The following is a 12,331-nucleotide window of genomic DNA, read 5'->3' as shown; positions in this document are numbered from 1 at the left end:
GTTGGTCAATTTTAATGATTGATTGATTTGTCTAAATTTGTTGATCGTGACAAATTTCTCAAAACAAAGTCTATTAATATATCTTTTGACCCAAAAAAAAGAGTCTATTAATATATCAAAACAATTAAAAAGCACAAAATAGTGATGAGAATTGCATAAGAATCAGTTTTCTAAAATATGAGATTGAGTTTACTGACCTTAAATAAATGACTTTTTGCTTAGCAAAAATAAAAATAAATGACTTTAATTTCCCCAAATATTAAAATAATTGCTTAAGGGAATACATTTTTGATTAAGCACGAATATTTTAACAATAATCATAGTTGAATAACATATTAAAAATGGTATCATATGGAATTTGCATTTGTGTATAAATTTGAAGCCGAAATGTCTTTAATCATGCATCACAGAAACGAATAGCAAAAAAAAAAAAAACAAGAAGATGGGAGCAAAGGGTTGGGCCGGGGGTATCCTCAAGTTTCTAATGTTTCAAAGTGTTTACCTTCCACAATCTCAAGAAGACTTTGATTTCTTCTACTTTGTTGTTCAGGTCTGTCCTCTGATTTAACCCATTTTATAAATTTGTTATGTTTTTTTAAACAAATATATAAACGTTATGTGAAACATATAAATTTTATGTCCAAGTGATTGTTGTTTGTTAATGTATATTTGTAGTGGCCAGGAGCCTATTGTGATACAAAAAGTTCTTGTTGCTATCCAACATCCGGCAAACCTGCGGCAGATTTTGGCATCCACGGTCTTTGGCCTAATTATAACAGTAGTTCATGGCCATCAAATTGCGATCCCGACAGCAAATTTGACAGGTCTCAGGTATACATATACATTCATAAATGATGGAGTAATATTCATATTTATTTATTAAGCTATGACTTTTTTAAATATATATATATATATATTATGAATGCATGTATAGATAGAGGATCTGCTAAGTAGTATGAAAAAGAATTGGCCAACACTATCGTGTCCGAGCAACGAAGGGTTCAAGTTTTGGAAACACGAATGGGAGAAGCATGGCACGTGCGCAGAATCAGTAATGGACCAACACGAATACTTTGAGGCTGCTCTTAAACTCAAAGACAAAGCCAATCTTCTCCAAACTCTCACAAACGCCGGTATATATAATAAAAACCACTACTATTCATGTGTATACATTTTAAACTTATCAATGACCATTAATTTTCTTTTGGTAATTAATTGTAGGAATTAACCCGGATGATGGATTCTACGATCTGAAAAAGATCACCAAGGCGATAAAAGATGGGATTGGATTTACGCCAGGACTCCAGTGTAACAAAGATCGGGAGCGTAATGACCAGCTATATCAGATCTACATTTGTGTTGATACATCAGGAACTGAGTTTATCGAATGTCCTGTTTTGCCTAAAGGAGGAAAATGTCCATCTAAACTCCAGTTTGCTAAGTTCTAATTATATATTTACGCGTTTTATATATGGTTTCTTGTTATGCAAGGTCTTTATCTCTTCTGTTGTTATCTTTTCAAGTGTGAAATGGCAATTACATTTGTCTGCTACAAAAGCCCATTAAATTTACATTTAGGCCACCCAATTAAGCATTGTAATAAAGACTCAAATACCATCATTATTAGGAGTGTTTTTTTTTTTTTTTTTTGGTCTCTTCTACAAAAGAAGTTGTTGTATGCATATCCATTGTCGAGAAACAAGTTGAGAATAATAAATTAATAAACAAACGTAATAACTAATGAAGATAAATATTAGTAAATTCATTTTTTGGAAACATATCCTTTCCTTTTTTTTTTTTTTTTTTTTTTGGCAAACTCCTTTTGTTTTTTTATAAGTATATGATTAATGTCACAAAATTGCTGGGAAATAAATCCAAGAAAAAGAAAACCAAAAGTCAAGAAACAAAGAGAGCAAAAACACATGACAGGAGGAATCATCATCGTAAGCTTCTTGATTTTACAGAGTCTTGTCGTGTCGTCATCTCAAACAGCAGCACCAGACTTCAATTTCTTCTACTGGGTCAACTACGTACGTTTCCAACAAATACATACATTTATGCAAATATATATACATACATCTTACACCGTAATTTTATACGTATATGATCTGCAGTGGCCAGGAGCAATATGCGATAGCCAAAAAGGATGTTGTCCTCCTCCTACGAAAGGCAATAAGTCGCCGGATTTTATGATCCATGGACTCTGGCCTCAGTTCATCAATGGCACTTGGCCTGCCTTTTGCGACCAAACCAATCTCTTCGATATCTCCAAGGTTGATCTACATCCTTTTTTTTTTTGTATTTTAATTATATATTCGGTTTTGGGATCTACTAGCCCAGTTTTACAAGTAGTGAAGCCAACCAATTAGTCGTAGTAGTTTTACAAAACTATTCTTGGATTGTATCTGAATCAGTCTTGAACAATTGATAGATATCAGATCTAGTAAGCAAAATGGAAAGGAAATGGACAGAGTGGGGAGTGTGGGTATGTCCAAGTAACGAGACGAATCTATGGGAACACGAGTGGAACAAGCATGGCACATGTGTCCAATCCGTCTTCGACCAACACTCTTACTTCCACACCAATCTCAAATTCAGACAAAAGATCAATTTCCTCAGCATCCTTAAACAAAAAGGTATACAAAACAGTTTCAAGAAGAAAACGAAACCGTGGAAACTTTCTGATTCATTGTATGTTCATCATGTGTAGGAATTAAACCAAATGATGGGTTTTACGGTTTAAATGAGATCAAGAACGCGATCAAGTGTGCGATCGGATTTGCACCAGGTATCGAATGCAACGAAGATGTAGAGGGGAATAAGCAGCTATTCCAGATCTATATATGTCTTGATAATTACGCTAAAGAGTTTGTGGAGTGCCCTTATGTTCCGGATAAATCATGTACTTCCAAGATCAAGTTTCCAAAGTCCCCGGAAAAAAAGAATCTCTTGGTGAGCATCTAAGTGTGATGGCTTCAGTTTCAACTACCTAGAAACGAAGAGAGTGAGCGTTTAATTTGTTTCAATAAGAGAGTGAAGGCAAAAAAGCTTCTATAACTATATGATGAATGTAATGAGTTTTTGAGTAAAAGAGTTTAAACCTATTATGGTAAGAATCCGTGTTGCGCGATTGCAATTTCAAAGGCTTGCATTCTTTCGCCTCGAGCACTTCCATTTCGATCATAAGATGATATCTCGTTAATCTTGAGGTCAATAGAAGCCTTAATGAGCTCCTCTCCAACTCGTTTTGCTGCTTCCTGATATACATTAAAACGGAATCAGACTTGTACTGGACATGGTCTTTCAAACCAAATGACAAAGCTACTGTTCAAGAACAAGTTTCCTAGACTAGTCTAGTCTCTATAAGATAGATAAGATAGAAGAGACTAGTCTAGATGATGTTGTAACTTCAAATAATATCATCTAGACTAGTATCTTTTTCTATCTTATCTAGCATGGAACTCAATGCGGCAATCTCTAAGTAACGCAATCATGTTCTCAATTCTAAAACAAATGAAGCAGAGACAATGTCACCAATACTATTAACCCGGGTAGATAACAAAGCAAGCTCCAACAAAATGCTACTTAACCGACTAAACTCTTATCAAAGATCCAAGAGTGGAGCAAAGACAATGCCCTCAATACTATAAACGGCTTAGATAACAAAAGCAAACTCCAACTAAATGCTACTTAACCAGCTAAACTCCGATTCTTTCAGGTGATACAGATGATTCAAAAATATTCAGGGGACTGAACTTACAGTGACAGTACATGGAGGATCTCCACGAATGGACTTCTGCAATGTACTAGCGTAGAACAAACACTTTTTGTTGAAGTCATCCACTAACATAGCATACAGTTGTTTATCTGAACAGAATACTGAAAGCCTTGGTTTTGTTTGTGTTCCATTAAACTGTCCCAAAAACAAAAAATTTCAAATTAAACAACGTTGCAAAAAAATTCAAACTTTTGTGTATCATTGAGAGAAAAGTTACCTTCTTCCTGCTCCTAATGTTCCTGGTTTTTGGACTCTCAACTCGAGCATTCCCTCTTGCTTCAATCACAAACGGCTTTACAGACATATCTTATAAAAAGGGTCAAGAAATTAGTGAACCAAGTAAGCAAGCAAGGTAGAGTAAGACGAACTATACCAACTCACTTACTTGTCATTCGAATTGGATAAAGGAAACAAGGTTTCAGACGAGTTCCTAGAATGTCAGAGACTCTAAACTGAACAGACGCGAGAGAACTCAAAGCAGCCATGCGAGAGGTACCCATTCTCATTCGTAAATCATCGAAAGTCGAAATTTTTCACACACCTACAAACCAAAACAAAAACTATTTCTCAGCGGAATTTAATCAAACACCTTATGTGCAGCAATGGACCTCTGGAAAAAAATAATATACTTCTTACAAATGTTCTCCTCAGCGTTTTTGGATATAACACAAATCATTTTTTTTAATATTTAATTCCACAGTACTATAAACTATCTATATCCTTTATTTTGTCCATTAATGAAAGAGGATAAGATTTTGAAAATAATAAAATAGTAAATACTAATTAAAAAAAGGAAAGTCTAAAGAGTCGTCAATGGTTCTAGAGTCTTCCATAACCTTCGTTTCCTCTGTTATTACCACTTCCTTCATGATTCAGGAAACTACTGTAACCTTCCACGAACATATATAATCTCAAAAACCCTTCTCTTCCACCTTATCTTCCATCGTCGCTTTCGATTTTTTTCTCTTCTCCTTCTTCTTAGATTCTTCTTCCCTATAAAGTTTGCTTTTTTCCTTCTTCTTCTCTCAAAAAGATTCTCTCTTTTTTCCTTTTCTTTGCTCGACTGTGTTAGCGTGATGTCTTCAGAGAACGATTTCGCTATGTTTTCCGATGGTATCTCTCGTTTCTTACTGCTGATTTTAACTGTAGCCGCCAGAGAAGCTGCTGACGACGCTGATCAGATGGAGATCACCATGGATCCGTTGAATCCGAGAGTGGTGATGATCAGATCGGGTCCTGGGCTAGGCGGCGGAGGTAAAGAAGGGAGATCCCCGGCGACGAAAGCTTCCGTTGAGAGTATGCCACGTGTCGTCATCGGAGATGATAACAAGGAGAAGGGTTCTTGCGCGATTTGCTTGGAGGAGTGGTCTAAAGGTGACGTGGCGGCTGAGATGCCGTGTAAGCACAGGTTTCATTCAAAGTGCGTTGAGGAGTGGTTGGGGAGGCACGCCACGTGTCCTATGTGTAGGTACGAGATGCCTGTTGAGCAAGTGCAAGGAGACAAGAACGTTGAGGTCTGGATTGGTTTCTCCGTCGGCGGAAGAAGACAAGGTGATGAAACAGAGGCTTAGGGTTTTAGGTTTGGTTAGAGAACCGTATGAGAAAGCTTTGTATAGTTTTAGTTTTTTTGTTTTTTTTTTCTGAAATCAATTTCTCGAATTCAATGTATTTTTTTTTGCTGAAATTGAAACAAATTCAAGAAGATGATTCATTCTCATTGCGGTTAATTAACAACACAAACAAAGATTTTAATGTTTTAGGGTTGTGGTTGTGGGCTTCCTTGAGGGCTAAGATACTTTTCTTTTTCTTCTTCCGCTGCTTCTCGTTCTTTGAGTATTTTGATTCCTTGATATCTTCCCAGCATTAGAACTGTAGCCATTGGGTTAGTCCCTGGTGATTCTTCAAACGTTGAACCATCAATGACTCTTAACCTCTTCACACCATTCACTTTATAATGTTCGTCTACGACAGATCCCACTACGCAACCGCCATGGTAATGATAATAAGTTCTCACATTCTTTTCACAGAAGCTCTTAAGCTCTTCGTCACCTGCCACAAGCTTATCTTGTGACTGTGTCCCTAAGAAAAACGTCACTGTCTCTGACCTTGCTACATGTTGAAGATGCAGAGCCATCTCTTGGCATGCGTCAAGGTCTTCCTTGTTCTCTAAGTAGTTGAATTTCACTGACGGATTCTCCCTAGGGTCTGTGCTGTTAAGCTTGAGCCTTCCTTTGGATTTAGGAAACGCGATCTTGGCTGCTATGGAGATTCTTGTTGTGGTAATGTTAGTTGGAAGAACCTCGGATTCGAGTATGAACTTGAAACCTTCCGCTATTGCTGCCACTTGAGGTGGCTCCAGTGTGCGGTTTTGAGAGAATCTATCAACAAGAAGAGAGATCCCTGGATTATCTGACATTTTCCTTCCGACTTGTTTGAGATCAACAACTACAGGAATCTCAAAATCTCTTAGATGCTTCTCTGGTCCAATACCGCTTAAGAGAAGAATCTGAGGACTACCTAAAGCTCCAGCTGTTAGTATAACCTCGCCTTTATGCTTCTCAACATGAACTTTGTAGGTCTTACTTGAGCTCCCATCACTCTTCATAAACCTAACCCCAACCGCGCGAGTTTTATTACCATCAAATATTATACTCTTTACAGTTGCGTTTAAAGAACAGTGGTGCAATTTGGTTTACCAAACCCCAAAAGATCTGCAGATGTATGCCTTTTCCCACACTGATCATATATGCTTCCACCGATCTTTGTCCCTTGCGTGTGCTCCAAACTATACCCGTTATACGGATAAAACCCGGCTTCAAGAAACCCGAATTGCACAACAGATTGCCATTGAGTCAATTCAGGCATGAAGACAACCTTAGATTCAACCCATTTATAAGAATCTTGAACTAGATCCTTGTCCCAACCAGCTTTCTTTACAAACTCATCGCTAGCTCGGCTGTAAAATCCTCCATTTATAGCGCTGGATCCTCCAAGAACACGTCCTCTGTAGTTTTCGATTCCATCTAGAGAGGTGAAACTTTGCGCAACAGATGAGTAGTCATCTGTATTCAGCAGTGAGTATCCAAAGTTCGTTCTTTCTTCTACTAATGGATCTCCATAAGGCGAGCCACCGCGTTCAATGACCAGAACAGAGTATTTCTCAGATAGAGTAGCAGCTAAGGAACATCCCGCAGTTCCACCTCCAACAATGATGTAATCGAATGACTTGCCGGCGATATCTTTAGGATCTGTGGTCATGTAAGGCATTTGCAGACCTGAAAACATCAAACAACATTTAATCAAAAAGCTTCAAGGCATATATACTGAAAACAAGAAGTCACTCTACATTAATACCTAGCGACAGATTAATGAGCATGGAGATGATAAAGAGAAACACAAGATGAGACATATCTAATCTTAATTTTTCTGAGTCAGAGACAAGTTTTTGTCTGAAGAAAAGGGTTTATTTGGTTTATAAGTGGAAGAGGTTGCGAGTCTAAGTGATGATTTGTGTGTAGACATTATAATGATCCGGTAAGATGGTCAACAAATAAAGAAATCTGAAAAAAGTTTGTTACAATAAAGAACGCATGGTTAGAGATCATGATGCTCTCTTTGTTGGATAATTATGAAATATTTCCTTGCATAATCATATATCCATGCCTTAAAGTCATGGCCCTTGATAATTATGATTTTTACCTTTTGCTGTTTCAACTAAAAATTCTGAGTGGATCGGATGAAGCAACGACGTTAGTTAGAAAAAAGGACCTTTATTTGGTTATGGTTAAAAAAAACAATTAAACTTAACCAGAAACTAACTACGTAAGATATATAATCTGAAGTTTATAATGAAAAGAGTAGGAAAAGAGATGACCACTACCATTGTCCCAAAGAACTAAAGCAACACCTTATGTGTAGCAGTTCCCAAGTTGCCTCTCTTAACCGGTAGATGATAACAAACGAATTTAAATTTGTTTACATGTTCAATCGGCACTTGAGATTCAAAAACAAAGCTTTGGCCAAGAAAAAGGATTTTGGTAAGAGCTTGTGAGTGTGAGTCTTAGTGATGGTTTGGGTCAACAGCATGTGTCAAAACGAGAACTAATTTCTTTTTTAGCCAAAAAAACGAAAACTAATTTTGATCTCTCCCATTTACTAATTACTATATAAACTATAAAGTGGATTTTTAGTTAAAATTGTAGCATGTATGCAACTAATACCAAAATATATGAGATTTTAGCAAATAAACAGGTGATTTTTATTTAGAAGAATTTTTCTAAAACAAAATCACTATCTTGTCGATCTAGTTGACTTGGCTCCACCTCTCTTTTTTTGTTATTTCTTTTTTTTTTTTGTCCCTCATAATTTCAGAAGAATAGCTATTCTTATCCTATCTTGAATATATTTAGTTTCAAGTGTTAGTAAAGTGTTGACAGAGAAACACGATATTTTTTGACGAAAATTACAGTCATTATTCATCGTTCTTTTTGAATCATGAAATCTTCTACTTTGTTTATGGTTTCTTGTCTTCTTCTCTTCTTTGTTATGAACAGCATTAAAGGTAAACTTTATCTTGTTTTGCATTATCAATTTATCTAAAATTGTTTCGCTACAAAGTTAACACTTTCTTGTCATTGATATAAAACATTAATAGAGGTGAAAAGTATCCATGTGGAGCAAGGGGGAGTATGTGAATTTACAGGCGAATTCCCCGGAAAATGTGGCAATGACGGGAAGAAAACGTGCATAGAAGCCATGAGTAAGAAAGGCACTTCAGGTGAAGGCAAAAAGAACTTACGTTGTGAATGTTTTGATAACCCTGTTGTCATCTTAGGTCGTCCGAAACGCATATGCAGATGTCGAAGTAATTGCTAATTAAGAAACTATAAATAAATATTGTAACCAAAACCTCTTTTTACTAATAATGAATGATCAACAAAATAATTAAGAGAGTATTCGGTGTTGTAAGAAAGTCAGAGTATAATCAATGCGCTTTCAGATTAGATTACTTTCGATTATGGCATTAGTACTTTTTGTAGAGTTCTTACTTGTTCACTTAATCACCTTCATATAAGTTATCATCTAATAAGAAATCAAAGTACTAATCACGTTTTTGTTAGTGGCTTTGTCTCTAAAGCGATATGAACGTAGTCATGCCGTCATGCCGTCATGCCCTTGTCTGATTCTGGTAGAATGGGATAAATTTTGAGCCTAAAAAATTTGTTACTAATGGTTAGAGATCATTATGCTCTCTTTGTTGAATATTTATGAATTTTCCTTTTTCCTTCCATAATTATGTCCGTACCTTTAAGTCATGGACTCATGGCCATGGTCCCTGGATAATTATAATTTTAACTTTTATCTGTTCAGATAATATTATGAATTGAGAAACTATATTCACTAAAAGTTGGTTTCATACAGATTAAAATAACTTTAAAAAGTCAATAGACAGTACCACACTACCACTTATTAATCAAATAATGATGACTTCATTCAATAGTTATCAGTTTCACATTTAAATGTTGGTTGGAATATTCACATCAAAACTATTAAACGGAAGGATAACATTTAGTCATAACCAAAACGGCCCCAAACTTAAACAACAATGAAGAGAAGTAATCTGACAAAAAATATATTTCTGAACGTACCAAATTGTTTGTGTTGGTCCATACCATATCATACAGTTTGGCAGTTTACTAAGCTGTCTACACACACATGAATTGGCACAATTTAGATCCGCGATTAAACCGAACCAAAGACACTTTAGATGGTCACCAACAGACAGATGATTACTAGTTACATAACAATCAAAAAGCTCTAAACAAATTTGTTTACAGATCTTCCATAATGAATACTTGATCATCCAAGATCAAAACTTGTCAAAAGGTTAAAAATTAAGCAGGTCAAAGAATAGACCTTTTGATCTCTCTGCTCTTTTTTATCTCCAAGCTACCATGAAGCTTTCTCTTTCCCTCTAGAATGCACAAGCGAGACTTGATTTGTCAGATTCTCCTTGGCCATTGAGTTACTTTTCTTGATTCTACTTGAAAAATCTTTGCTACAGTTTCCTCTCAGTGAGAGATTTCTCCTTAGCCGGTTCCGGTTTATCATCATCATGGTGTTTTTCGGGGGCACGTTAAAAGCACTTTCAACACAGTCACCAGCCTGAGCACAACCCCATGGTCTTGTAGATTGTCCATCTTCAAAAACCGGTTTAAGCCTGGGGAGAATGTGGTGTGATTTGAAAAGCTCTCCTCCTTCCTCTTTGGTGCATATTGGACAAACCGGGTCATTGCGTTGAGTCTTTGGAGTTGATTGGTCAAGACACTCCGCGTGAAAGACATGTTGACATGGAAGCACTCCCGTGACAGGCATGTCTCTGTTTCTTACGATGGAGCGAGATCCCCAAGGAGATTTCTGCGAGAGGTATCTATTACACAATCCGCATTTAAATGTACTTGAAGGTACTCTCTGTGCTTTGGTAGAGTTGTTATCCCAATCAAGAACTGGCTCTGCAACATCCACAGAATCAATGCTGCTTGTGGTCCCGCTGCTCCAACTGCAGGCATCCGCAGAATCAGATGTTATATCCCTAACATCATCAGAAGGATGCAGGATAGGATGAACAGGCTTGGACAGGAAAAAGCGCCGGCTTGAGAAGTTTCGGTTAGGTTCAGAGTCACCAATATCAGAACAAGATGAGAGCGAACTAACGTTTCTTGATGTACCAGGAAGTTGCTTAAGAATTTGATCTGCAGAGAGAAACGAGAAACGATTTGAGTTGGCACGTTCATGTAAAGATCTGAAAGGTAAAAATGTGAAATATAATGCAACAAACCTCTTCTAGTTGCAGTCCAATGAAGAGCCTGAGAAAGGTCGGGACTACGAAGAACATTAGCATTATTTGAAGAAGTGGAAGAACCATAACAGCTAATACCATCAATCAATCCATGGACATCCCACCTCGATGAAGGTGGAGAGAAACTTGAATTAGTCCTCCAATAAGGCTCATGGGGGCGAAACGAAAACTCCCCACTTGCAGAATTTGAACTATCTGACTTCGCAGCAACACAACAGAGCGAACCCATCCTCAGCTTAAAAAGAACCCTTGAGCTTACAACAGTACTTCTAAACAACCCTCTATGAGACAGATCTTGGAAAAAAACATAATTCGGATTTGTTTCCTTGTTCTTTTAGCTTTAGCACACCTGAGTTGAGTAATCAAAATAGCAAAAAATTTCAAACTTTCAATCATCAAACAAATCACATTGTAGTACCAAAGCTCAAACAGAACAATGAAGAAGAAAAGAAAAACAAATCTGGAAGATTCAAAAGAACTAATCTACCTAACCCAGTAAGTAAATCTCTTTACTCTTCCATCCTACAAGTAAGCAAAGATCTAAACTTTAGATTCCAAAAATGCTATTTTCTCCCTTTAAGAAGAAGATGAAAAGGAAAACAAAACAACCCACATTGTCGAAATTTTCATTGCAATGAATATATGAAACTCTCCAATGACATTTAAAAAGCGTAAAGTTAAAAGGGGCTTACTGCTTCAAAACTCGGAGAGACAGAATCAGGAAGAAGAGGACTGTTGTCGGAAGAAATTGAAACTACGAGCCGCGAATTCGATCGAGAAAAAGAAAAAATAGAAACCCTAATTTCTTGGAAATGGGAGAAATCTGCTTCTTCTCCCTTCTTCTTTACTTTACTGTACTGTGTGTATGTATGTAACTTTATGGGTCTTTTGTTGTGTTTTATTTTTACAAGTCCATATTTAAGATGTGTATATATTTATAATGGAAGTGAGTTTAAATTTAAAATGCCAAAAAGGACTCATTTTATTTATGTATATATATGTCAATAAAGCAAGTAATTAATGTAAGTTGAATGTATTTTGTTGACAAAATGAAAAGGTGGAATGCATTTAATTTTTGGATGGAAAAAATCGTTGAATTTGGAGTCAATGAACTACTATGTTTCATATATGCAAATATTGAATCACACTATACTATGAATACTTTTTGTTGTTGTTATCGGGTGGCATGCCCTTTAAAAATGATCAAAAACTAAGGCCTTGAATGGTAACTAGTTTTTAAGTTGATTTTGGTTTTTGATTTTTTGAAAATCTATTTCTTTACCATTCAAGATTTTCAAAAATTGGATTCCCTAAAGATTAGGAAAACTAGTTTTTAAGTGGTTTTTCTAAATTTCAAAGAAAAACTAAAAACCATACATTTGAGATTTTGTGAAAAACCTTTTTTTCCAGCGTAAATTTTTATTTTTGACTTTTTAATTTATTAATTTTTAAATATACAGCAAAAACCAAAAACCAAAAATTTAAAAACAAAAATCCAAAAACCAAAATCTAAAAACTAAAAACCAATGAAAAACTTATTGCCATTCATAGCCTAAATTTTATCCCGCGGAATAATTTTTTTAAAAATATATATTTTCAATTTTTATATATATTTAATTTGTTTTGTTTAATTAAATAATAATTTGTTTGGATTGTAAATTATTAGAACAATAATAGTATAAATAAATATATAA

At 35.8% G+C, this 12,331-nt stretch overlaps 4 protein-coding genes and 2 pseudogenes across 9 annotated transcripts; 3 read left to right on the top strand and 3 right to left on the bottom strand.

Annotated features, from left to right (window-relative positions):
• The first annotated feature begins 405 nt into the window (after window positions 1–405).
• Window positions 406–1,682, top strand: LOC104759216 (ribonuclease 3-like). The gene is made up of 4 exons (XM_010482169.2): window positions 406–550; window positions 676–831; window positions 935–1,133; window positions 1,222–1,682. The coding sequence occupies exons 1-4, from the start codon at window positions 443–445 to the stop codon at window positions 1,446–1,448; spliced, it is 690 nt and encodes a 229-aa protein (XP_010480471.2). The 5' UTR covers window positions 406–442; the 3' UTR covers window positions 1,449–1,682.
• A 167-nt stretch (window positions 1,683–1,849) lies between these two features.
• LOC104755714 (ribonuclease 3) lies at window positions 1,850–3,113 on the top strand. The gene is given in 5 exon segments (XM_087496307.1): window positions 1,850–2,030; window positions 2,115–2,273; window positions 2,432–2,636; window positions 2,711–2,937; window positions 2,940–3,113. Coding segments are annotated over 5 exon segments (753 nt in total). The 5' UTR covers window positions 1,850–1,922; the 3' UTR covers window positions 2,994–3,113.
• On the bottom strand, window positions 2,594–4,524 carry LOC104755715 (uncharacterized). Of its 2 annotated transcripts, none has more exons than XM_087496309.1 (6): window positions 4,415–4,524; window positions 4,164–4,319; window positions 3,996–4,084; window positions 3,761–3,913; window positions 3,102–3,257; window positions 2,594–2,989 (listed from the first exon to the last, which is right to left on the bottom strand). In XM_087496309.1, exons 2-5 carry the CDS (start codon window positions 4,282–4,284, stop codon window positions 3,105–3,107), a joined length of 516 nt encoding a protein of 171 aa, XP_087352435.1. In that variant the 5' UTR covers window positions 4,285–4,319; window positions 4,415–4,524; the 3' UTR covers window positions 2,594–2,989; window positions 3,102–3,104. The 2 variants fall into 2 exon arrangements, with proteins under 2 accessions (XP_087352435.1, XP_087352434.1); XM_087496308.1 differs by having other exon boundaries at window positions 4,408–4,488.
• Window positions 4,525–4,854: 330 nt separating this feature from the next.
• On the top strand, window positions 4,855–5,480 carry LOC104755711 (E3 ubiquitin-protein ligase MPSR1 pseudogene; annotated as a pseudogene). Its single transcript, XR_015587379.1, has one exon. The product of XR_015587379.1 is annotated as an E3 ubiquitin-protein ligase MPSR1 pseudogene (transcript).
• LOC104755713 (protein HOTHEAD-like) lies at window positions 5,473–7,303 on the bottom strand (annotated as a pseudogene). Its single transcript, XR_015587377.1, has 2 exons — window positions 7,133–7,303; window positions 5,473–7,053 (listed from the first exon to the last, which is right to left on the bottom strand). The product of XR_015587377.1 is annotated as a protein HOTHEAD-like (transcript).
• A 2,085-nt stretch (window positions 7,304–9,388) lies between these two features.
• LOC104755710 (uncharacterized) lies at window positions 9,389–11,570 on the bottom strand. Of its 3 annotated transcripts, XM_010478154.2 has the most exons (4): window positions 11,330–11,545; window positions 11,125–11,159; window positions 10,617–10,986; window positions 9,389–10,530 (listed from the first exon to the last, which is right to left on the bottom strand). In XM_010478154.2, exons 3-4 carry the CDS (start codon window positions 10,864–10,866, stop codon window positions 9,728–9,730), a joined length of 1,053 nt encoding a protein of 350 aa, XP_010476456.1. In that variant the 5' UTR covers window positions 10,867–10,986; window positions 11,125–11,159; window positions 11,330–11,545; the 3' UTR covers window positions 9,389–9,727. The 3 variants fall into 3 exon arrangements, with proteins under 3 accessions (XP_010476456.1, XP_010476455.1, XP_010476457.1); XM_010478153.2 differs by lacking the exon at window positions 11,125–11,159 and having other exon boundaries at window positions 11,330–11,570; XM_010478155.2 differs by lacking the exons at window positions 11,125–11,159; window positions 11,330–11,545 and having other exon boundaries at window positions 9,395–10,530; window positions 10,613–10,863.
• Window positions 11,571–12,331: the final 761 nt, after the last annotated feature.

The sequence above is a fragment of the Camelina sativa genome, chromosome 17 (assembly GCF_030686135.1).
Source record: "Camelina sativa cultivar CO46 ecotype springtype chromosome 17, ASM3068613v1".
Classification (NCBI taxonomy): Eukaryota; Viridiplantae; Streptophyta; class Magnoliopsida; order Brassicales; family Brassicaceae; genus Camelina; species Camelina sativa.
This window is presented reverse-complemented; position numbering and strand designations above follow the sequence as displayed.

Excerpts from the sequence above, each read along its gene's own strand:
- LOC104759216 (XM_010482169.2), top strand. The coding sequence starts at position 443 with ATGGGAGCAAAGGGTTGGGCCGGGGGTATCCTCAAGTTTCTAATGTTT. Across the intron at positions 551-675 it reads TCTTCTACTTTGTTGTTCAG|TGGCCAGGAGCCTATTGTGA; the intron begins GTCTGTCCTCTG and ends GTATATTTGTAG. Across the intron at positions 1,134-1,221 it reads CCAAACTCTCACAAACGCCG|GAATTAACCCGGATGATGGA; the intron begins GTATATATAATA and ends AATTAATTGTAG.
- LOC104755715 (XM_087496309.1), bottom strand. The coding sequence starts at position 4,284 with ATGAGAATGGGTACCTCTCGCATGGCTGCTTTGAGTTCTCTCGCGTCT. Across the intron at positions 4,085-4,163 it reads TTATCCAATTCGAATGACAA|ATATGTCTGTAAAGCCGTTT; the intron begins GTAAGTGAGTTG and ends CCTTTTTATAAG. Across the intron at positions 3,914-3,995 it reads ACATTAGGAGCAGGAAGAAG|TTTAATGGAACACAAACAAA; the intron begins GTAACTTTTCTC and ends TTTTTGGGACAG.
- LOC104755710 (XM_010478153.2), bottom strand. The coding sequence starts at position 10,866 with ATGGGTTCGCTCTGTTGTGTTGCTGCGAAGTCAGATAGTTCAAATTCT. Across the intron at positions 10,531-10,616 it reads TTGGACTGCAACTAGAAGAG|ATCAAATTCTTAAGCAACTT; the intron begins GTTTGTTGCATT and ends TTCTCTCTGCAG.